The sequence below is a fragment of the Lathamus discolor genome, chromosome 3 (genome assembly GCF_037157495.1).
Source record: "Lathamus discolor isolate bLatDis1 chromosome 3, bLatDis1.hap1, whole genome shotgun sequence".
Classification (NCBI taxonomy): domain Eukaryota; kingdom Metazoa; phylum Chordata; class Aves; order Psittaciformes; family Psittacidae; genus Lathamus; species Lathamus discolor.
In genome coordinates this window covers 13984880-14008889 of record NC_088886.1, presented here as the reverse complement: position 1 = coordinate 14008889, position 24010 = coordinate 13984880, and the positions used below count along the sequence as shown (strand labels likewise).

The 24010-nt window shown below is 40.1% G+C and overlaps 1 protein-coding gene across 2 annotated transcripts in view; it reads right to left on the bottom strand.

Annotated features, from left to right (window-relative positions):
- Positions 1 to 1899: 1899 nt before the first annotated feature.
- AK5 (adenylate kinase 5) overlaps positions 1900 to 24010 on the bottom strand; it is a 95582-nt gene continuing 73471 nt past the window's right edge. For both annotated transcript variants that reach the window (XM_065673620.1, XM_065673618.1), the window contains exons 11-14: positions 14833 to 14996; positions 13697 to 13813; positions 10638 to 10826; positions 1900 to 2885 (exon numbers count right to left, since the gene is read on the bottom strand). In XM_065673620.1, coding sequence (XP_065529692.1) covers positions 2775 to 2885; positions 10638 to 10826; positions 13697 to 13813; positions 14833 to 14996 — 581 coding nt within the window. In that variant the 3' untranslated portion in view covers positions 1900 to 2774. The remainder of the gene's footprint in view (positions 2886 to 10637; positions 10827 to 13696; positions 13814 to 14832; positions 14997 to 24010) is intronic.

Genomic DNA, 24010 nt, shown 5'->3' with positions numbered 1-24010 from the left:
TGAAACTTGAATACTCAGAGTAATGAGCTAGAGAAGAAACTAATTTAACTTAAAGAGATGGCAATAAGAAGGATAATCGGCTGGCTACATCTAAAAACTTTGAATATAAATTGATTAGAATTAAGTTTTGCAATACCTTTAGGTGTAGTTATTTTTTGCTTTAAAAGATAATTCAAAGCATTTAATCTGTTCAGAAGGTAATACAGTAGAGTTGCTAAGACACTGAGCAGGTATCATATGTAAACATATCTCACGTATCTTAATATACTTAGATGAATTTAATAAACCTTAAAAAATACTACACAAAAATTCACAGGATGTATTTTAGTTTTCAGTCGGAAAAGATACTGCCCTGAGAGGCTCTCTAATGACTAAAGCCTGTGCTTTCCACACCGTTCGTGCTGTTCGTAGGAAGCTGAAGTTGGGGAAGGTGTTTTATCGGGGAGAGATTCTGTGGTAAAGCTTGCTTTCTGTTGATACCCTGAAAAAAAATGGTTGGATGAGAATAACAGAAGTACATGAGTGAAAATGTTCAGTCATCAATTTAGGATGGCTTGGGAAGAACAACAAGCCGTGGTGTAATTCGAATGAGTTTGGAAGCAGAAGGAGGTTTTCAAGTCTGAATCACCCAAGCAAGAAGTGTCTTGGATAAGTCCTCGTTTTATTGACTATGTATAAATATTTGTATTTCCATATGCATGCATATACAGCTATTTCTGTTGCATACATAGTGAACATACGCAAATAGATACCTAATGCACATACACTCAGTCAAGCATGGGAGGTTTTGTTTTTTTCCATAGAAAAGACCAGAAGAAGCAGAAAGAGAAATTAAAACTGAAACTGTATGTTTTGTGATTTGATTTAAAAGAGGATTAGCAGCTGGTATCGCCTGTGTTCCCATCCCACACAAGTACGGTACTCCACACTTTTTAACTTATATTGTAATTACAAGTAATAAAAGATACTGCAGAGCACCTACACAGATGAATTTGCAACTTCATGGTAACTCCAGAGGATTTTCCTGCTTTTTGAGGCAGAGAATTTTACTTTACTTTTTGGGGAAAAAATACTACAACCCTGCAGCACACAGCTGGTGATGCTTCAAGGCTCGGTTTAGAGACACCAGCCTTCTTCAGCTGATGCATTCTCAAAGTCTCTTCCTTAAAGCTGTTGTACTGCAGGCGTTACTGGTCACTTGATGGCACTGGTCGAGCTGAAGAAGCACTTCTAGAGCATCAGTGGTAAAACGTAGGCTATAAAAGGACCCAGGAAAGAAGGAACATCCAGGATATGGAGGATAAGGACATACCTAAACCAGTCCCTTACAAATTGAATTAGCATTTACATGGCAAATGCCAAGGAAGAGAAAGGAACCAGAAGAATGTGCCCTGAATGGAAAAAGGACATACTCTCTAAGCATGCCAATTTGAGCGCTATTTTCAAGTCATGTACTGTGCTTTGGAAAGGATTAAATCCACATATACTGTAACAGAAATCATTACTCCTTTTTGTACATGTTTTATTTGTATTATGTCTTCATTACAAGAAAGGTAACTTCAAAAATACAAATCTGCCGCATAAAGTACAACATTAAGAGCAGTCATGCAGCCCACTTCAGCTGTGTATTCGTCCAGTAGGTCCAGTACGAGGATGCAGTTACTTCACAGGAATGTCAAACAAGCTTTTATTTAGCTATCAGTATACCAAAGAAACCACAATACTTCGGTTAACCAAACAGAAATACGATGTGACTATTACAGACTTCTTTGCAAATATTACAGATAAATGGCTTACTAAAGGTGCAAGCAAAATGAACCAAATCACCCATAATGGTTTCCTATTTTGTTATCTTTTTATATCCCCCCCCCCCCCCCCCCAAGTTTTGGCGATGCCAGTACAAGACAACAGATGATGATCTGAATTTTGCATTTGAAATAATTCCAATGTAGGATTTAAAGAAATCTTCATACATTCTTGCTCATAGTCAACTTTATATGTAGACTTAATACAGTAAAACTGCTGTTGATATGGGTAATTACTGGATTGCACATTTAACTACACAATACAATCATCATTTTCACCTCAGCTCACAAAACTGGGAAGTTGTCATTTGTAGTATCTTGCAATTCTCAGCACAAGACAAGTTGTCCCAGAAACGGTGTCTGCTCCACAGTAATGGATTGACAGGCTTCCATGATATTTAATAGAGTCTTTACTTTCAGTTAACTTTTCTGCTTCTTGTTGCAATACAGTGTTCTGGGGACATGGGAAACATTTATTTTAACCTCTAGCTTGACTGATTCCAGCTGTCTCACAGCTGCATGTAACAGAGAACAGATTTTGGTCTCTGAAGCCCAAGAACGAGCAAAGTGACACCATTAAAATTAATACTGTTAATTAAAGTAATAACCAATGGGAAACTTGTATGCAGCAACCTTAATATGCTAAATGGTGAGAGAGGTGGTTGAGGAGCTCGCTGCCTGCCAGGCACTGTCTGATTTCCCATCAAACGAATGAGATACCAACCAGAGCTGCTGTTCATGCTGCTTTAAACTCATGAAGAACAAGCAACCAGTGAAACAAGATGGTTCTTAGAGTTAGCACACAAACCACTCCATTGAGTGTGCTGTTGGAAGAGAGGAAAAAAGATTTCACCTAAAAGAACATACCACATGCACGAATCCAGATACCTCTCGAGAAAGCAGTATTGCTTTGAACAGCATTTTAGTCATGACTGTCAAGTGCCCGTGAGTGAGGCTGCGAACATGCTGTTACTGTGTTTCTGTGGGATAATAAAATGCCGCCTCTTGCTTGTTCAGAAAAGAGTCAATGGTCTTGCAGATGTCCAGAAAAACCTCCTCTTGTGTTCTTTCTGCGTCAACCTGTGGAGCAGGCAAAATACATCAGTTTTGATTAGGATACAAAGAAGTATCTCAGAATCTAAACATTGGCACCAAAAATGTTCCAATATAAAATAAAGGTTGTTGTGTTTCATGTTATAAGCATTCCAATGTAGAGAAGCGGCTTCCATAAACCCAATTATTCACTGTTTCCACAGATTTATGTGAGAAGTTTCTGTAGGCTCCATCGCCTGGAGCAAAGTTCGTGAATCAAATGAGGGAGCTTAAGCTCCTTCTCCTTAGTGCTCATGTTTTAAAGTGAAATTACACCTCTGATATAAAGAACAGTTTCAAAAGATACTTAGAAACTATTTTAACATTTAATACCCTCTGAAAGAAAACTAATAGAATAACTTTGCTATCATAGCATTAATAACATGAATAGTATTGACTCGTTAATTTGTCATCTAAAGGTCAGGCAGGGTATGTAATGCTTTGATGGCCTGAAAGCTTTCAGGTGGCAGTAGCTTGTGTTTCTGTGCATTTGTACTTGCAGGCTGGGTGAACTGGTTCTGATTTCATGATGAGCTTTGGGCGACACGAGTTTTCTAGTGGCGCTGGTTTTGTTGTACAGGAACTTGCTTTCATTGAAGACTTTTTTCTCTAACACCCCAAGGATTCTGTTGTGGCCAGAGGCTGTCCAGGCTGTTCCAAGTTACTTTTTGTGACTGGACTCTCAAAAGCATAGAGAAAGCCTCAAGCCTTTACCCACAAGCAAGCCTCCTCTCTGCTCCTCCATGCTTACTCTCTCATGCATGCATGCCGTGGAGTTTGCACGCACTTAAATGGACCTATGAGAACTTTGCGAGAGCCTGTTCTTCTGGACTGTGTGCTGCATTTTCAGCCCCAACTAGGATGCCAGACAACTGCAGTGTTTCAAGGAGACATTCATGACCATCATGCTTCCTGACACCTCTTTGTTCTGCAGGAGACTAAGAGGAGTTTCTAACTCCAAGAAATGTGTTTCTGAAATAGGCCGTGCAGTTCCTCTAGACACAGTGTTGGCTTGCAGCCTGTACAGTCTGACTGCACTCCATGTACATTTAAGTCCCGCAGTGCCAAGTCTTGTGTGGGAGTCAGCAGCTGCTCCTTGCAGAGATCCAGTAAGGTATTGCATTCACACTCCATAGCTTGGTTTTGCTCTTGGTGGCATCCACAGATGCTGTGAAGTTTGGTCCCTTGTTGCATCCTGTTGGAAGTGCTGGCACATCCAGGCAGCCTGCCTCCACACGCAGCAGTTCCAACACTGGGAATGGCCAGCCTGGCCTGCCTTGAAGGAGTCTTCCCAGCTGGGTCCAGCCCTGCTGGACTCACTGCAGGGGTATTCCATGGTCTGAGCTCAGCTGCCCTCTCCTGCCTGGCAAGCTTTCAGTGGCTTCTCTGGCTTCTCTTGCTCTCTGTCACGTTGGTGCTTGTTGCTTTAGGTAAAGCTGAAGTACGCCTATGCTGGAATAGCTTGTGAAGCAGCAGGCGGTGCCTTAGAAAGGTCAGTTCTCAAACAAGGGCTGCACATCTCTCAGAAGCTTTCTGGGCCGCAGAAACAAAGGGTTCAGGAGAGGGTTACTTACCAGTAGGCAAAAAGAAAAGAGGAATGGTGAGCCATTCTGGACCAAATGCCTATCTTCTCCAGTTGCAATAAAACTGGCAACTCCCATCTCTGCTGCCATAAACCAGCTTGTTTTGCCTGTCTCAACTGCAAAGACACCTTTTTTTATATCGCTGTCCCACAGGAAATATACTTCACACAGAGCGAAGGCCGCAGCCATTTCAAAGCTCTCTTGTCGTAATATGTATTTTTGTCATCTCTTCATGCCGTAAATACGTGTGCACTGATCTGACCTCGTCAGAACAGCTGATTGCTGCTGGCTTTTCAGTGACCTCGTCCAGAGCTGGGACTGATACTCGGGTCTAGATCTAGGCAGTTCTGATGAAGAACTGGGTTTGTAAGAGTGGAAACTGCTACTCTTTATGGCTGGCTGGAACACTGACTTCCAACCTGCCACGGTAAAATACGGGTAAGCATGACAGCACCAGTGCTTCCCATGCTGGCCTCCTAAATAACAAAGGTCCAATTCATAAAACTAACTTAAAGTCATGGCACAAAACTAACTTAATGTGACAATAATTCACAGCCAGTGCCACAGTAATTCAATGGTGCTCTCTGCAGCTCCAGGAGAAAACAAGTGTATTTTTCATTCTCAGATTACAGCAAATTTCATAAATTAGAACTGTTCTCAAGGTTATTCAAGGCTACTCTCTCCTCATAAAAGCAAGATCCGCATACAGTTTTCCATAGTGCTTCTGCTTTTTTTGCCACTTGTGGCTTCAGGTAACTTCGAACACAGAGAAATTTAATGAGCTCATGTGGAAATGACTGGACTAATCATCTCCAGAGCGCAGTGTTGCTCCTTCTGGCATCAGATCAGCCAATTAAATTTTCAGGCAGCAAATCTCCTTTTGTTGTAGGTTTGGGGATTGAGAACCCGAAATGCATACTGCCAGTGAGAAAAACCCCAGTGTCTGTAGAGAGGATGGCTGAGGACCACTGCTTTCAGACAGACTGAGATTCTGGGATAAATTCAGATCAAGTTCAGCTGTGTTGTCACTAACATTTACATCTTTGCCACTAAAAAGGGTGTTAAAAACCTCTTTGAGACTGTCCTGATTCTTGGAGCAATGGATCAAGCTGTCTGGAAATGCAGTGGAAACTCCCCGATACCTGTTCGCAATTGGCATGAATTTACTGCTGTTTTATCTCTAATCCCCTGCTAATGTTTCTGATGTATCTTTCTACGGTGTCTTATCTAATGGGTCACAAGCCACCAAGGGGGTGTGACACAGAAACACTTGTTCCTTTGTTCCCCACCTACTTCCCTACCAGGGTTAATAATTCTCTGACAACCTTTCAAAAGACAGCAGTAGATTACATACCTGCTATCACCAGTACCACTGATTCTCCCTCCTCTAAATGGAAAAGTACACATTTGCCCCCTCCCCTGAGACATTTCTAACAGGGGATCAGTATGAGAAGGCTCAGAAGTGGAAGATCATGAGAGGGTGGATGGTCTCTTATTCTTTCATAGCAGTTATGGACAATAACTGTTGCTTACCCAGCATGTGACTTCAACTGATTTTAGAAAGAAACAGTAGAGCAACACTGGAATACGAAGAAAGACAAACACATTTTGGTTGAGCTTCACAGGCTAAGCATGTGATCTGAAATAGTGAAGGTTTCTGGACACCCCTGAAATCCTCTGCTCTGGACTGCCTTACTTATCTATTATACTCTTGCCCTTACTCTCAAATTACCTTGAATAAGGAACCTGTATTTAAGACACCTACTGGGTATCTTACTTTAGCTAGGTAGGATCAGTTCTGTCTTGCTTGACTACCAATGCATTGTTCTTCTCCATTACTTGTTACCCTCCTACATACTGTCACTTAAAGAAATCTTTAAAGGATGAGTCAGATGTTAGAAACAATCTGGGGGTTTTTTTCTCCCTTTCTTCTCAATTGACAGAGGCACACATATTCTGGGGTATTTACATTTAGCCATGTTAGACAAGTAGGTGCCTGCTAAATTTTCAGATGCACTTTCTGGTGCAGCTGTCGTGAAAATCACTGAGAAATAGATTTCAAACCCATAGTATCTGCCCGCTTCCTATAGCTATCTTAGTGCATTTTGTTTCATTTAATTTCATTCATCTGAACCATCTGATTCCCTCAGAATCAGGCAGCTTGGAGCTGTTGTTTCTGTGAGTAGTGCCTTAGTCCCTGCGTAGGACTAAGGCCCAGTGCAAGGTCTCTGTTAAAAAGCACCCCCTTGGTGTCCTTAGGGGCAGGTGGGTGTTCTGTAACTATGAAAGAAATAACGGAATTTTAAACTATATCCTGAAACTATGAGTTTTAAAAATTTAATTGGAAAATTTATAACTTATTGTTACGACTACTTTACCTTCCAGAACACAAGAAACTTACTGCCTTAGCGGAAAAGTGAGCAGAGGACACTGCCATTCGTCAGCCAGTTTATCTTCCCTTGTAAATACATCCCCAGGAATTCCATCACTGTTCTTCATATCAGCTGGGGCGCTGAAAGGATGCCTATTGTTTATTCCTGTCAGGTTCACAGATGTTTCACCTGCAGCTTTCACGCTTCCACTGTTGAGCAAAAGCACTGACAGCTAATCTTGGTCAAAGGGGAACTATAAAACAGAGTCCTGAGCTTTTGGCAGCTTTGTCAGGTCACTGTTCTTGTTCAAAGGTCAGTGGAGTGGAAAAACATTCCATTTCCAAATATCATATTTAGTTATTTAGGAATGCATAGATGCAGAATAATCTAGGTTTAGAGAAGGTCACAAAATTCTCATTGATCAAAATGGGAATGCTGTTATAACCATATACCTTTGTCTCTTCTGTGCAAGTAAAGCAGAGAATTCCTACTGACTGCAGAGGAAGATATGTCAGACTTGAGTTTTTATGGCCCTGCTGTGCTCTTTAGGCTCCTTCCATCCATGATGCTGTAACACCCATTTAAATGCAGAGAGTAAGCAAGCTAATGTGACAATGTAGTCTCAAGCACACCTTAATATGGTGTGACAGCTCAGATGCTCCTCCCCTGAGTCCTCACCTAACAGCTAATTCTCACAGCAGACTTTTGCTGGCAGTATGTCCAGGACTGAATTTTACATCTGCATATTCAATCTGCCTGTTTCAGGACTGAAAGTTTTTAGGCTGAATGGGACAAGTTGAACACGTACCACCATTCGCATGTGCTGTTCCCAATCTGTGGAAAACTTTGCCCAGCCCTAAATACACTTAAAATGGAGAAATCAAATAATGCCAACATGCCAACCCTATTTTCTTGTTCAACGAGTCTATTTAACAAACCTGATTTTCTCACCTGTGGCAAGGCAGGGACTCCGTGCTGCAGTTAAGCCCTACAAGACATGATCACTTACACAATTTCACCTACAATTATTAAAGCTGCTTCGTCACACACTGCATGCTGGCATACATAAGTTGGCTAGAAAAGGTTAATACTGAATCTTCATGGCAGTTAAGTGGTATTTAATATTCCTCTTAAAATCTCAGCATTCTCTGAATGATGAAGAAAGTACATGGCTGGAATCTCAAGGGCCATAAAGCTCACAGGGGCCTTCCACTGAAGAGCTGTTCCTGTTAAAAAACCAAGCCTGGGCAGGAGTAACTTTCCAGAAGAAGGCAACTAAAGATTCTTTTAGATCCTTCTTCTCTTCCTTTCTTAAACAGATTCTCTTCAGATGCTTTTGGCCATTGCAGACTGATCTGGATCTGCAAACAGCACCTTCAGGTAAGACATCAGTTCCCTGAAGTCTTCCATCGGTACTGCCTGAGAAAAAGCATGCACAAGCCTCTGGTCCATAGTTACACGAAGGTCCATGGGTTATTTCAAAAACATCCATTACTGTAGATGAGAACTTATTTTAAGAGGTCTTTATATCAACATTTGTAAATCAACTTTTGTGGCGTTGCCTGAAATGGATTAAGAAACACATAAACAGTTCTTTTGGTGAGAAGAATTGTAGAGGCCGCAGCATCTTTATGGCAGCATTAGTATCTTCATCCAGTGTTGGTTAATGCTGGAGAGTAATAAAACCCACTCAGGTGTGAAAAGATTCCCAAAGCTCAAAACATGTTCTAATTAAAATCAAAATACTAAACATGTCAGGTTTGCTTCTGCTCAGGCACCAGGCTGCAGGCTTGTACCCAAGGCTGGCTGAGGGTGACAAGGACAGCTTTGGGAGGCTTAATTTTAAAAGCCTGCCTCTGCTGAGTATTTTGGCACTGTTCTCTAAACGCTGATAAATCACTGAACATGTACTTCTCTGCTTCATAAGGGTTTGGGAGGGACACACATCTCTTTACTTAAATCCATAATGGAATCCCATCTTTGATACCAAGTGTGTATTTTGTCAGTTCAGTAAAAAGCAGATGAGGCAGACACTGCAATACAGAGTATGTGTTCAAGAAAAATGGACCATGTTTTTGAACCTTTAAAGGATATTTTACATGATAATATTTATAAAGCAGATTTTACAGAGCTTTCATACCCAATAGCTCCACTCAGAAAATGGAAGCACGTTGAACACCGACATTCATCAGAAGCAAGTACAATACAGACACTGTGAGAAAAAGTGTAACCCTTGTTCAAGCAATGCACAAGTATTTTCTAACACGCAAACACACGATGCTAGTTCCCCAGAGCACTAATGGTAAAGAGTACAAAGCACATATCCAGTTCTGACCCCCAGACTAGGCAAGTCCCCTAGCTATCAGCTTTCAAGAAAAGACTGCATGTTTTAACATTGCATAAATTGCATAGGAGATGGAGCAGAAACTTGCATCTGAAGTATTAAGAAAGGACAAGGAGAGTCCAGGTCAAGTGAAATAAGGCAGACCATAAATGCAAAACCCATGTGGAAGTATTTAGTGCAGTTTCATTCCCTCTCTGGGGCTGTCACTTCCTTGATGCTTCAAAAAGGGAAACGCTGTGGTAGGCACAGCTCACTGAAGTAAGAGATACAGAGAGCTCCGTTTTCCTTTGCATCGCACTGTGTTGGCGTATTGGGTATTGTACTGAATTCTTAATTAGACACATCCTTGCAATGTTGGCAAGGAACCTCATCAAAGAAAATACAAATAAAACCAGGTAATGGTTCTTCAACTTAAAAAAAGAAAAGCAATTGGGGAATTTTTTTTTCTGCCACTCTAGAGCTTGCCTTCGGTGTACTTATTGTGGGGTTAGCAGAGAACACAAATCAGGACTCTTCCCTTGAGTATCATTTTCCTCAGGACTACATCATTCACTCTGTTCTCAGGTCAGGATACGGGTGCATAAATTAGCTGAATGTTTCTCTTTTGGGAACTTTGTAGAGGAGAAAGGTTTGGGATCTGTGATTTGCATGTTTGCTACCACCTCTAGAAAAAAGCTCCCATAACATTTCCAGAAACTATTACTGGATTCTTTCCCTTTTAGGACAAGAAGGATCAGTAGGACTAGATCTTTCTGTTGCTGAACATAAGGGACAGTTTGCCAGGAGAGAGCAGAAAAAATTATGTAAACCCCATAAACTTCCCATGTAAATGAGTTCACAGATGTGCCAGCATATACATCAGGTAATTGCACTGATGGAATATTTCTTGCTTCTCTCTAAAGTTTTGATTAGAGGATAAAAAGAAAGCTTTAAATATCACATCCTGAGCAGGTGTAACTGAGGTAATTCACTGAAATTAATGTAACTGTATCATTTAAAATATCAGCAGAATCTTTCTTGTGTGCAGGTCTGTTTTATTTCAGGATATACACTGTCAGTTTTGTAAATTTAACTAAAGGGCTCTGGATTAACATAAACTTTCCTCTTAATTCTGAAAGCCCCTATAAAGAAATAAACCTGATACTCAAAGAAAAGCTTTCCATCATTAATATTTAATAAGAGATTCTATGCAGGTGAGGTAGCGATTGAGGATGTTCTCAGGTGCCGGATAAATCTGTGGTTTTATTCTTTCAAGTTCTACTGTGGAACCCAGAAGTTTGTAGAAGTTGTACACAAACCAGGGGAGCATAAGATGAGAACAAACTAGAAAGTGCAGAAACTAATACAGTTCATCAATGGTGTTGTAACAATATTTTCCAACTATTGCTTATATGATGGAAGTAGAAAGCAATAATTTCATTTAAAAAGTCAAGCAGTTTACCTTGCATAACTGTGTCTTCCTTTCATAGTATGCAATCATAGGTTTTGATGCTTGGTAATAGGTATCAATTCCTTCCTTGATGGTTTCAGCATTATCAGTGTGCTGACTGCTCTGATTTCTCATCTGAAGGCGACTGCTCATTGTTTCTGCGGAGCAGTCCAGGCAGAACACAAGTTTTGGTTCCCCAATCTAGAGACAAAGAAAAACATTAAGTTTTGAGATCACTGGCCTGGTAAAACTGGCTTTGTTTGGATAATTTTAAAACAAAATGCTACTGAAAAGGTCATCAAGGAATTTATCAGCAAATTACTTCTGAATTTGCCTATGCAGAAGTTATGCTTATTTACAAACAACTCTTTTTGTAGCAGCACTTAGCAGCATTCAGGATGAAGGCTGTGTTTGATGGGGCTCTACATACACAGAGAAAAAGAGAGAAGATCTGAAGCTAGCTACTAGGACTGTTGGTCTGAGTCTAAAGGCATAAACTCCATGCTATCAAGTAAAATAAATGTGTTACAGGATCAGAGAAAAGCAATGTGGTAATTTTCCTGTGCAGTTATGTATTAAATCCTCCAGTGATGCTTTCAGGCTTTTTCTCATTCCTTCCCTTTTTAGCAGGGATTTGGAGATTTTTTCTTTAGGAAAGAATGAGAAGTTCTTGAGAAAAGACAACTGCTCTTCACAGTAGTGAGCATCAGAAATTCATGCTTTTACAATGGCTACAGCAAAGACAGTCTAAATGAATGATATATTGGAACTGTCATTGCTAAAATTGTTGAAAGCCCTTAAGGGAAGAAATATTCTAAAGGTAAATATTTCATGCTAGGCCTTCTGCATTTGACTAAGGATATCTGGATTATGTTGGCCTTTCCACCACCTCAATGACTTCCTAGGAGACAGCTGAAGCCAAGGGATTATGTTGGACAGTTCAATGACAGGCCTTTATCCATCCATTTTTTCCACACAGCTTAGAAAACATAGATGCTATTAGTAGCAGCAGTATTGGGTGTAGGGATTAAAAAAGCCAACAAGGCAGTTTTAACAGTGCAAGAGGCTTAGATCGAGAAGTTAAGAAAGATGTGGGCTCATACAGTGATTCAAACACATCCTTTTTGTATAACTGGACTAGGACGGTGAGAAGTTATTTCCTCCCAGCTCCATATGAGGAACTCTGTGGTCTGTTCTAAATTTTAATAGAATAAATGCGAAATGATTCTTTTCATCAGTTACAGTCATATCATCACCTCACAATGAGGATATAAAGGAGTCCGCAGATCAAGTAACAGTATCTTGTTTGATAGACCAGGTCTGATTTGCTTTTGAAAAATCTGTATGTTTCTCTTAAAAGTTTCAATGTTGCTGTTCTCTGGAATTCAAAATGTTACAGAAATGTCATTCTGCCAAGTTAAAAAATTGCAAAAGTAAAAGCCATCGATATTATGGCAATTTGTATGACTGGATTTTTTTAAAGTTACTGTTTTCCTGACACAATTTAGCTTAAATAATGTGTGTTGTGGGAACATCTGCAGGAAACCAAACAAGTCTAATATATTGGGTCTTTATTCTGTCTTACTGGGTATCTTCTACCTGCTGATGTAGAACTTACAATTTAATATTGTTTTTTACTTCCCACTTAGCAGAAAGACTGAGGAGGGAACAGAGATGTGCTTCTCTTGAATTATGGCTAGGTAAAAGTATAGTTGTATCACAGAAAGGAATTGAGCAAAACTGGCTGGAGACTGAGCTTACACAGACTTCCTGAGAAGCTTACAGCCAGCCAAGATCACCCTGTGAACACTGAAGTACATACACGGGTACAACAGGGTTGAGTTGGCACATTCAAAATTACCACTTGGGATGCTTGTATTTTACTCCAAATGTCAAAGGCAGCCCAGGGCTACACGATCTTTTGCTCTGCAGTGTCTACAGGAACTGAAAGGAGCTCTGCTTTTGCTCTGGATGCATCAAGACTTGTTTGCCTGGCAATGCCTCAGTCCAGGACACTCCAGTCTCTTAAATCCTGCCTTATAGCACACACCAGTGTTCACAGGACATGACATGTATGCCTGCCAGAAAAGTAGCACAGCTGAAATAGTCTCTCCTTCTACACAAAATGAAAGAAATCTCCAATGTCTTTTTAATAGTGCATGACATTTTAGTAAATGAACTAACAGATCAACATTTCTGTGAATGGTGTCTATAACAAATTCTATTATGCATTATTTTGTACAGCTTCTGATGCCTATGTCTTGCTAGGCTTTTGTGGTAAACAACTAACCAAAGCAGCTAAAGGTTCGGGGAGAAACCAGATGATTCATGAAAGTTTTATTACCTTTTAAACTTGAACGGGAAGTTTGTGGAGTGTAATCTGAATATATATTTAACTATTTCCTCTAGCTAACCAATAGTTTTCTCCAGAACCCTGGCAAATTCATTCATAGGGCTTATAGAGAGTATTTTCTGCAGATTGAGAAATGTACAGCTGAGACTTCTCAGTAGGTCTTAGCACATACTGAGGAAATCAATAACTCTCTGAACTGCCATGCAGTCACTTGCAAAACGCTCTTTTTATGGCTGTGCCACCTCTTACTCACCACAAAAATAAAATCTGTTTTGCTGTTTCACAGTGGTAGCACGCTGTAGAAGAGCCGGCTCAATGGTAATAGATACTGACTGAAGTTATGTGCTTTCAATAACCTACCTCAAATAGTGCTTGATGAGATTTTCACAATAAGTACAGCAGCCATCCACGAGAATTATGTAAATGATTCTAAAAATGGTGCTTTCCACTAAATGTGAATTGTTCCTGGTTCATATTAAATTTGGGTAAAATCAGGTTTTACTTCTGTTGGTATTACAGAGTCTGTGCAGGTGAGGGCAAAAGCTGGAGTTGCTATATTGATGGGGTGCCCAAGTTTCAGTGATAAACAGCACAATGCTGTTGGGTTGGCTGTTTACATGTCCCCATTGCAATCAGCTAAAGATGGGGACCCAAGCAGCATCAGAAGTACAGTTGTATCTTAATAGGAGTTATAGCAGCATTACAATTATATGATTACCTTGCTCTCAAACTCTTCTGCTTCTTTCAGCTCTTGGGGATACCCATCAATCAGAAAACCTTTTGTGTCCCCTAACTTGGAAATCATGGCTTCCTTCAGTAGCTTTAGGACAATACCCTGCATTGAAAAGAAAGGGAGCAACTTGGTTAATAAGAAGAAAGATTGATACGTTGTTTGTTACGCTGACTTTAGTCCTAGGCCCTTGAGAACAGCCTTGTTTTGCTAAGAGCAGGTCCTGTAAATGCAGGTGTTCTTCTTGTCCTGCAGGCAGCAGGGCATCCATTTTTTATTCTCTCAGGTCCAGCTGTGCTACATAGGGCTAGTGCTGCAAACCATCCAGGAGTTTCCAAAGTGTCCCCTAGGTAGCTGGGAATATCTCTTAGATTCAAAATGAGTACCTGTGAAACTCTGCAGTACTGCTGCAGCATTTTCCAACCTGATTGCATTTGCTATGTCATTGATATAATTGCACTACATGGAAAGTGATAAGAGACCCCATCTAACCAAACACACTGAAGAGGAAAGCAATCAAAATCAAGACTCGGCACAGCTTTTAGTTTCCCCCAAGCAGCACTTCCCAGTATCTTTCATTAACAAACACATTCTACGATCAAACTGCACTTGCTGAAGACCCACCAAGAGTTAGGGCTGTGGACCTGCCATGTAAAAGTCAAGTCCAGCTGGGAACAACAGACTCTGTCTTCATAGTGACCATTAAACTGCAGTCCAGCTGCTCTGGGATGTCAGCCAGCTCTGCAGGGAACTGCTGCAGGTATTGTAAATTAGAATAGCTGCCAGGAGGACCAGCTCCGAATCTGAAACGGGAAGCTACAAAACTGGCATCAAGTTTCTGTTTCCTGTACTTATTCTTACATTTTGCAATGCATAGTGCAGCATCTGTCTCACTGTATTTCATGACTAATTTGTTGCCTCTCTCAGTCTCAAATGCAAAGAAATACTGGCAGAGAAAGGAGAAAGAAGTGCCACAGATCTGGCAACGAGGAAACTTCTCTCTCAAGATGCAGGTTAATTTTACTTAAATCATCAGCTCTAGTCTCTCATTTCCACCCTTTTAGACAATCTACTACCACTGCCTTTGTTTAACCATAAGGACCCCAAATAAAACTGTTGCTTACTCCAGGCACAGGTTCACCACATTCCATGATGTATTTGATCAGTTTACTTCTCTCTGATAATGATGACAACTCATTTTGGAGAAGGTCACCAGTGGACAGGTGAATAAATCCATATTTCTTGGCTAACTGTTCGCATTGGCTACCTTTGCCAGAGCCAGGCCCACCTTTGTGAGGGAAAAATATATAGAATTAGAACAGATTTCTAACTTCTCAAACTATAGCAACCAAGAAAATGGGAGGAAATTGATGAGACTGACTTCCACAATTTACTTTTTTTTTAAAGACACTCTATACAGTAGAACAAGTGAGATACTTCCCTTCTGATACACTATACTGCTGCCTCAAAATGTGCACTGAAGTTGAAGGAGTTAACAACGGTGTGAAACCTCCTGCAGAAAAGAACCTGTTCCTAAAACATCATTACCATGTAAAGGGACAACATAAACCAGACTGCCGGTGGGGAAGGATATTTAACTCAGTATATGTTCCGCTTGATAGCTGCAAGAAATATTAGCAAACTAACATCCACTGCATCCTTGGGAGAGAAATATCTTGCCCCCATTTGTGGAATGGAAAGGTACAGGTAAAGAGATGGTGAAACCTGCCTCTCTTATGTGGGATACTGCACACATAGGTGTACATTAACTAAACCCTTTTGTATTACAGTGAACGTAAGAGTAAAATTTCACAGTGCTTGTGCTCTTTCCCTTGGAAAGCTTTCACATCCTGGCATGTCTGCAGGTAACTGAGAGCCAGGTACTGAAGCTGCTCAATGCTGACAAAGGCTCGGTCATGCCCTCCCTGCAGCTGCAGTATTGGCTTGCTCTTCAAGCATGCTGCAGGGAAGTGCAAGAATAAAACACCTGGCAACAAAGGGCACATAGAGACCTTGTTACCACCTGCTTGTCTACATCCACAGCTGTAAAAAACAACTGAAAACCACCTCTGAGCCCAGCCTGGAGCCATACACCAGGAGGGGTGCAGGGAGTTTCAGCTCAGGTGAAGCTGCTCAAGTGATTTTGCCACAGGCTGAAGGGAAGGTACCTGCAGCCGGCCCTGCCCCTAGCCACTGGGGGGCTGTGGGAGATGGGGATGGTGCGCAGGGGAGGGGCTGAGGTGAATGCTGCAAGTGTTGTCAGAAATGGCACCTGAACCCCCCCTCCTCCTTTTGACAGGAGAGAAAACATCACCTCAAGAGACCCAAAACTGCCCTTTTTCTGGGGCTGTCTCAGAGGCTCTGGGCATCACTTTGCTCTGCAGGTGCTGCTATTGCCCTGTCCCACCTCCTCAGTGGAGGCGCCTGCTTTTCCTTCCTCACCTTGAAGGCCAACCATGTGAAACACCAAATGCCTATTTCACTGCTTGCCGAGAGGCAGCAACCAACCTGGCTGGAAAAATGGGCAGCCCACGGAAATGGCTGGAAGCTACTTCTTGGGGATGGTGTGGCTGTGATCTCGAGAGCTGCTGGGGGAGCTGAGGTGAGCACAGTGTGAGGGCTGAACTGGGTGGGGGGCTGAGGCGCCATGTTGTTGCTGGGGGTGAAGGAGACCAAGAAGACAGTTTCCTTTGTGACAATATCAGGATACGGGGAGAAATTTCAAGGTGTGTAGCAGTGTTTTTACAGTCTTTGATGGATCTTTCCAGATCTACCGCAGTAGGTGGTAATTATACCTAGGGAGACGGTGCTCAGTAGAACCAAGGCCAAGATAAAGCAACCTATTTCAGTCACGCTTTTTAAGCAGGTGACTTCTATTTATCAACAATGTTTGGACTTGCAAATATGACTACACTCCATAATGTGGATGTATGATGCTAGAAAACGTGTGATTTTCCTTTTTGTTTATTTTTGCATGAGAAATATAGGAATAACATTCATAGTAGAGTGAATTTGGCACCACCTCCTCCTGACTTGAAATTTCTTCTGATTTTTGCATTCAATTTAAGAAACAATTTCTCTAAGCATACAAATTTCAGAGAAGTTACAATACTGTAGCTGAGAATAAAAACTGGGCCATAAGGAGGTAGCATCAAAAGAACATTTTTGGTATACTGTAACCTGTAGTCTTTTATTTCAGCTTCACAAAGACAATTATCAGCCCATGGTGTGAGAATCACACTCGTGCTGCAATTTGAGCTGGAAATATATTTGTCACAGTCTCGTTTTCTTGCCAATGTGGGTTGCATGTTGTTTTTCTGTTGCTTTAATAAGACGAACATTTTTCTTTTGTAAAAGCACTGACTGAAAGAAAACAAGGAATAAATAAGTGTGGCTACAGAGAAACAGATGCAGAGAAATTATAGACAAATAACCTGCAACGTGTAGTCATAATTTCATTTCTAGTCTGTTTTGGTTTCTTACATTAGTAAGTTTGTGTGTGTGCTTGTTTGCACATTGTCTCCTGGTCTTGAAAGCATTAGCAGTGCAGTAATTGCATCCTATTTATTTGGTGTATATACACAGTATTAGAGACAAAAACAAAACACCAGCTATAAAGATTACTTTATTCTGTTTCTGATGTAACTGTTTCTCTTCTGAATGTGGAGCCAAACAGAAATGTGGTGTCTCTTTGTGTACTAAATAGACTAGTTCTCTTTTTAGCTATAACAATGAAAGGACTATTTTGTGTTGATTAACAGGTAAATATTAAGGTAAATATTGATGTGTTTCTATAATAACCTTTATCTGTTAGTATTTTAAAAGAGGATGCTGCGAGACTGACATACATACAGGGCATATGTGTGGCATACACCGTAATGAGAATTACTGTGCCTCCGAAACATTAATTAAAATCGACCATGTTTACTTCTTTTACAGAAGAGTTCCGGCAAAGCTGAGATTAAAATGCTGAGCTCCTTAAAGACAAAAAGACATAATCAAATTACAGTTATATGCTGAAAATGGTAATTTTTATGGCCACTGCTATTAATTTAGTGCCATTTGATGAGTAGCAAAGCATCCTACTGCTTAACAAATGTGTATGACCCACTTTACAAGATCTTGTGCTTTCATATCAGCAAATGAGATGACAGTTCTTGCTTGGCCTGATATGAGAAAAGGCTGAATGCCCCCAGGAAATTCAGCATTGAGGGCCAAACACATACTTGGGGTTTACACCAATACTAACTTACATGCCTGAAGTTAAAGTATTAGTTAATGTCTTGTCTCCTTCTGAAGACTATTATTTAATGTGACTGAAAAAATAAAGCTATTTAGGTGGGAAAGAATGTGAAAGTGCATTTGTTTGTTACTGATTAGATAATTCCTTCCTGCTCCAAGTATGTACTTAGAGGGCTGCTACAAACTCAGCTTTAATAGCAAATTAGCCATGCAGTCATGAGGGTTACTATCAATTTGTAGTGTTGCAAAAATTGTATTTTGCTCTTTTAGAGGGTCTCCTTATTAACTCTGTGTATTTTTCTAAAAAGAATAAGAAAGTAATAATAATTTACTTGAAGAAAGTTTATAAGGAGCAACAGCTGCGTAGAAAATATAACAAAAGCTAGCAGAAAGATATTTTCAGTTAAAAAGGCTTCACTGCAACTTGTTATGCTGTTTTTCAAACAGAAAAAAACTTGAGGCATTGAAAAAGGTAGTGATGTTTTCCCAGTGGCTCAGTTAGGAGGAGGAAAATATGTCCCCACTTTTGTTGCGAAGGAGTAAGATTCTTTGAGAACATTGTCATTTTTTTCTGTATGCTGTCATCTTTTACTCTGCCTATGCATATTTGGGGGGGGGGGGAAGATTGTGTTAACAGCCTGATTCATGGTAACTTGCTATTCAGATTAATCATGTTTCCTTCTAACTTTCATATATGACATGAAGAAAAAGTTAAAGCCTAGAAAATGGCCAGAAGAATTACAAATGTTCTGTGACCTGTAGGAGAATATAGAACTGCCAGCAGTTCAGTGTTAGCACGCTTTTGTACTATGCTAGCATTACTAAGCACAGACCATATTGCTTAAAAATTAATTCCTTAACTTAGTAAAAATAAGAAGTGCAAATTAAGAAATTGAGCACATTTTGTCAGTCAATGAGATTGTTCTTGGAAACTGAATCCTTTGTGTATCCCTTTGTGCTTCCTGATACAAACAGTAAGCAAGTATCTATCTGGAACCAGGGTACTAGACGGAGCACAGAAATTAAATGTGGTTCTGTATATTGCCTTTCTGTAGACAAAGCTGGATTAAAAGATTTACGTGCTCCCTTAGTGCAGTTTCCCCCTCCATTATGTTGATTCAGCTGCCTGTGAAACTGTGTGAGGGAATCATCTGGTAAATAACTTTCTGGCAGCACTGCTGACTTAAGTGGTTACCTTTCCCTGTTTAATTATTGACTGTAGAAATGCTTCATAGAGAGCACCTCAAGAGGAGAAGAAGAGTGGTCTCTGTGGGCAGGAAGAAATGACAACCACCCAAGCAGCACTTCTGAATGTTTAATTGCCTGCCTTAGATCAGTGAAAGATCTTGGTTTAAGAAATGGAGACTCTTACACTTGCCCTCCCTCATGCCCCAATCTCCCTGAGACTATGACAGATGCAAGCCTAGGCATGTGATTCAAATGTACTGGTCTGGCATGGAGCACAAAATCACAAGCAGATGAATTAATGATGCTAGAGGGACAGGAACAGATGAATTAGTGATGCTGGGCCTGCTGCTGTGAGTGAGCAAGGACAGGAACAAGCAGCATGAACAGTTCATGAACCAGCTTTTCTGCCAGAAATATTAATAAAGCAGAAGTGTCATACAGACAGACTGGGATGTCTCGGCTTGAAACCTGCCAAGTATTACAAGTTTATCATATGCCAAAATACCATGAATATTTACATAAAAAGCCAGCAGCAGGATTTACAAGAGAGTCCCACCATTCATTTTAAAATGTTTCCAATTCTAGACCTTATTTTCATAATTATTATCATGCCTGTATCATGGAAAAGTGCTTGCAGGGGAAACCTAGCTGCATAGTTGGCTGGAGCCTCAGAACTAAAATCAAAATAACCCCAGTCAAGTTATCCTTTATATTCAAGCTATGATTCTGGAGGACTTGATCAGTTTGGCAATTCTATCAATGCTACTTGGATTATTTATACAAATAAAAATAAGCCTTAGCTTCAGAATATGGCCTTTGGAGACATCTCAATAGCATCTCCTCTGCTGTTCATGTATGATTTTGGTTTGAGTGAAACCATATATGGATGATGCTATTATTTAAAAAATAACAACAAAAAGCCCTCAGCGTTTATTTTTCTTATTTCTGAGATATGATTTTAATCAGAAAACAAACTTGGCATATGTTGGCAGAGTGATGTGATGTCCTGGAACACCACTGAGTTTTCACCATTTTCTTGAAGGAAACATGGTGTTTATTTCATGGCAAGTCAGAAAAAGCAGTCTTCATTAACTTCTACTGCTATAGTTTGGACTGACTGAGTTTTTAGTTATCAGCACTGCTCATCCTGTGCCCATCTGATTTTAGAAGGAGCTGTAATACAGGAGTTGTACTGTAATTAGGCTGGAAGGGACCTCTTCTGGTAAAATGCCCTACTCAAAGCAGGGCTAAATTCCAAGTTAGATCAAGTCATTCAAGGTCTGGCATATCTTAGACAAAGAGTTTAACGGTTTGTGATCTTTGGGGTGCTTTTTGTGGTTTGGTTTGGTTTTTTTTTTGGCAGGGGGAGGGTGGGGCTTGGGTTCTTTTTTGCATGCACAAGAAGCCAGTGGCTGCAGCTGATGTTTTACCTGTAAGTGTAGGTGGAGGTAACATCTTCCGAGTGTCAGCTAAAAGGCTGGTCTTACTTACATTGAGTTTAAACCATTTGGTTCACCAGCAAGAACAAAGATTCTGCAGAGGAAATTAGTCAGACTGACTGAGTTTTAAACACCATGTTTAAGAGTAAGTGAGGAGCTTGTCTGTGGTCCAAAGTGCAGAAAGATTCCTGAAAATTTTCTGCTTCAGTTTCAGCCTCAACCAAAGCCAAATGTGGTTGGCTTGAAATACTCCTGGAGAGGATAGGGAGAGGTACTGCTTCAGTAATTTTGTTAGTTATGACAGTTTTCTGGATCTGATATACAGTATCGCATGAGTTAAGAATGATGAAATCATATATTGCTCATTGTGATTAACATTTTACGTTTCATGTTGCTCTGATGAAAAAGGCTTTTTTGATTGGTGCTTTTCTTGTTTTACTATTGCTAGTTTTGTGTCTTTTCTTTCTTTTGTGACTGCCAGTAATTACATACGTTTTGAATATTAGCACATCCCACAAATTTCTTTTCTCCTGTTTATTTTTTTTTATCATGAATTTTACTTTTCAGGCCAAATTTAACTTGCTTTTGCCTCTTTTATTACTGTGCTGTTATTTTCCATATTTTTGAGTTGCTGTTTCTATGTCTTTGCTTTGCTGTCTGGATAAAACATTGACATTGTTACTTAATTAATCCAAGTTGGCTGTTCTTCCAATTCCTACATTAGTTCTAACATAAAACTTTGCTAATTAATAATAATTTTAATTATTTTTTTTTCTCTCCCTTTTTGGGCAATTTTCAAGAGAAATCAATGCGGGGAGGGAAATTGTCTGCTTTTTTTTTTTTTCCCCTTTTGTCTTATAAACAGTATCTCAGTTTGTCAGCTCTGGCAGATGGTGTGTGTATTTCAATTAGTCTGTAAACTACTTGAAATGCACATCTTTAGAACTCTAGTTTTAAAACAACTTCATAAGCATCTTAGTGTTTCCTCATGAATACATCTATGTAATGAGTAAACATTCCTAATAACACCCAAGAGAGTTTCTTCCCATTCAAGTATCTACAGCAGCATGCTTCAACTCATCTTCTCTGCTGTCTTTCTAGTCAATGTATGGCGGGCTGAATGTTACTAGTGCTGTCCAGTGCAATGGAGTACTGAGCCACTGAGAATTTGTGGTGCCTTTTCTTTCCCCCTTGCTCCCCTCATGTATGACAGTTTTGCTGTTTTCTTTGAAAGCTTCTTCAAAGTTTTCTTTTGTCCCTATACAGCTCACAGAGATCAGACTTGAGCTCGATTGACATGTAAGAAAGAATTCAGTTGCCTCTTGTGTATTATATTAAACCTGGAGAGCATTGTGCATGTGCATGTGATTCAGGTAGATTGACCTGCCTTGAAAAGGCTACAAGAGCTTGCGGCCACTCCAACCTAGCACCAGCAAGAAATCTGTCTCTGGGAAATACCATTTATCCTCACCGCCTAGATGGGGTTAAATCAAGATTTTTCAGTCAAATGAACAACCACAAAGATCTCATGATGGTAAAAAAAAAATCCAGGATAAAAATACACCCTTACTCTTCAGATCAGACTTCACGAAGCTTTTTCAGGGGTGGGAGGATGGGGGTGGGGATGTGAGCATTTTGGGAAAAAGTATAAATCATTCTGCATGATTTGTGGAAAAGTAACCCGTCACACTTTTCATCATAACATTTTCAACAAACAAAACTTACCATTTTGATTAAGCACCATTTTCCTCTGTTCCTAGAAACTATTTACTACAAAGTCTGAGGTGGATTTAAGAGCAGGAATAAATAGAGGAAAAAGTATGTTTTCCAGTTTTACCTGGAAGATGGCTAGTATATGGCCTATAAAACTATAAATGAAAACTAACCACTCTTTGAGAATGAAAAAGCAGTCCAGAGATAAAGGAAAAATAACCTTACCATGGGCAGTTTCAGAGGCAAAAGTCCTTGAGTGTCTTCACTTTTTTTTTAAAGTCTGTGTTTGTACAAACCCAAGCATAATTTTCCAATAAGATACGTGAGGCAGAGAGAATAAGAATTTGACACTGTAGTGAACAGCAGGGAGATGTACTTCAGTAAGCACGGAACTAGAGTTGGCTTAAAGGCTGAAAATTGTATTATGCATCTTTCCCTTAAGAAAAGTCTCCAACAAGCCCTTCCGGAATCTAATTTTACTTTTCCAAACACATCCACCACTGGTTTTCAAGAAATTGAGTCAACTTGTACTTGGTTTAATATAGGGTAAGGTGAAAGTGCAACACATGAATGCACTATCTCTTCACAGAAGCCTTTGGGTTGCAAGGAACCTCTTGTGATCATCTAGTCCAACAACTCTATTATATCAGGGTCAGCTAGAGCAAGTTGTTCAGGACTGTGGCCAGGTGGGTTTGAAACATCTCTAGGGATGGAGACTCGACAGTCTCTTGGGGCAACCTGTTCCAGTGTTTGACCACCCTCACCATAAAAAAGTGTTTTCTTGTGTTCACATGGAATTTCATGTATTTTAAGTTGTCCCCCTTTTTTCTTCTCTTGTAACTGGGCACTACTGAGAAGATTCTGACTCCCTCATCTTCCCTCCCATCAGGTATTTATACATACAGGTAAGATCCCTTGGAGCTTTATTTTCTCCAGGCTGAAAAGTCCCAGCACTATCACTCTCTTCTCATCTGAAAGATGCTCCTTTCCCTCAAATATCTTTGTGGTCCTGCACCAGACTTGCTCCAGTAAGTCAGTATCTTTCTTGTACTGGGGAGCCCAGAATGGACCCGTACTTCAGATGCAGGCTTGCCAATGTTGAATAAGGATCACCTGTCTCAATCTGCTGCTATTGGAATGTTTTTTTGATACCTGCTGAATTCTGAAAGAAACTTCCATTCATTTATGACTATTTTCAGATGTGACTTTCCCTTCCCCCCCGCCCCAGGACAAAGAACGCCCAATGTGACTTACTTTTATGTAAAATTACCCATGTTTAGGCATCCCTCCATAAACAGTTCTGAAAAACTCTGCTTGATACAAAAGCAATTACTCTTTCCAAGTAATTAGTAGTAAGCTTTAAGCTGAAACTTGTAAATACTCTGGTTATAATTTGTTTTAAAAGGCTGTTCAAAATTTCTGCTAATTACATGTCTTATTTATAGATCGGCATTAACTTAGCGCTTTTTCTCTGCGGACTTCCAGGAAGCAATACAAACCTTGAACCTGCAAAGCATCAGTGCCTGCTAAGTATCATGCATGGTGATGAGTCCATTGACTGTTTAACAGCATGTTGAGCACTTGCAGAATTGAAACATATATTTAAAACAGTTGTTTCACAAATGAAGAGGTGAAAAGACCTGATTTTTTTTTTTAATTTATTTTTTTTCCCCACCTAACCCTCAAAATTCTGAGTTATAAATCCAATCTAGTAATTTTT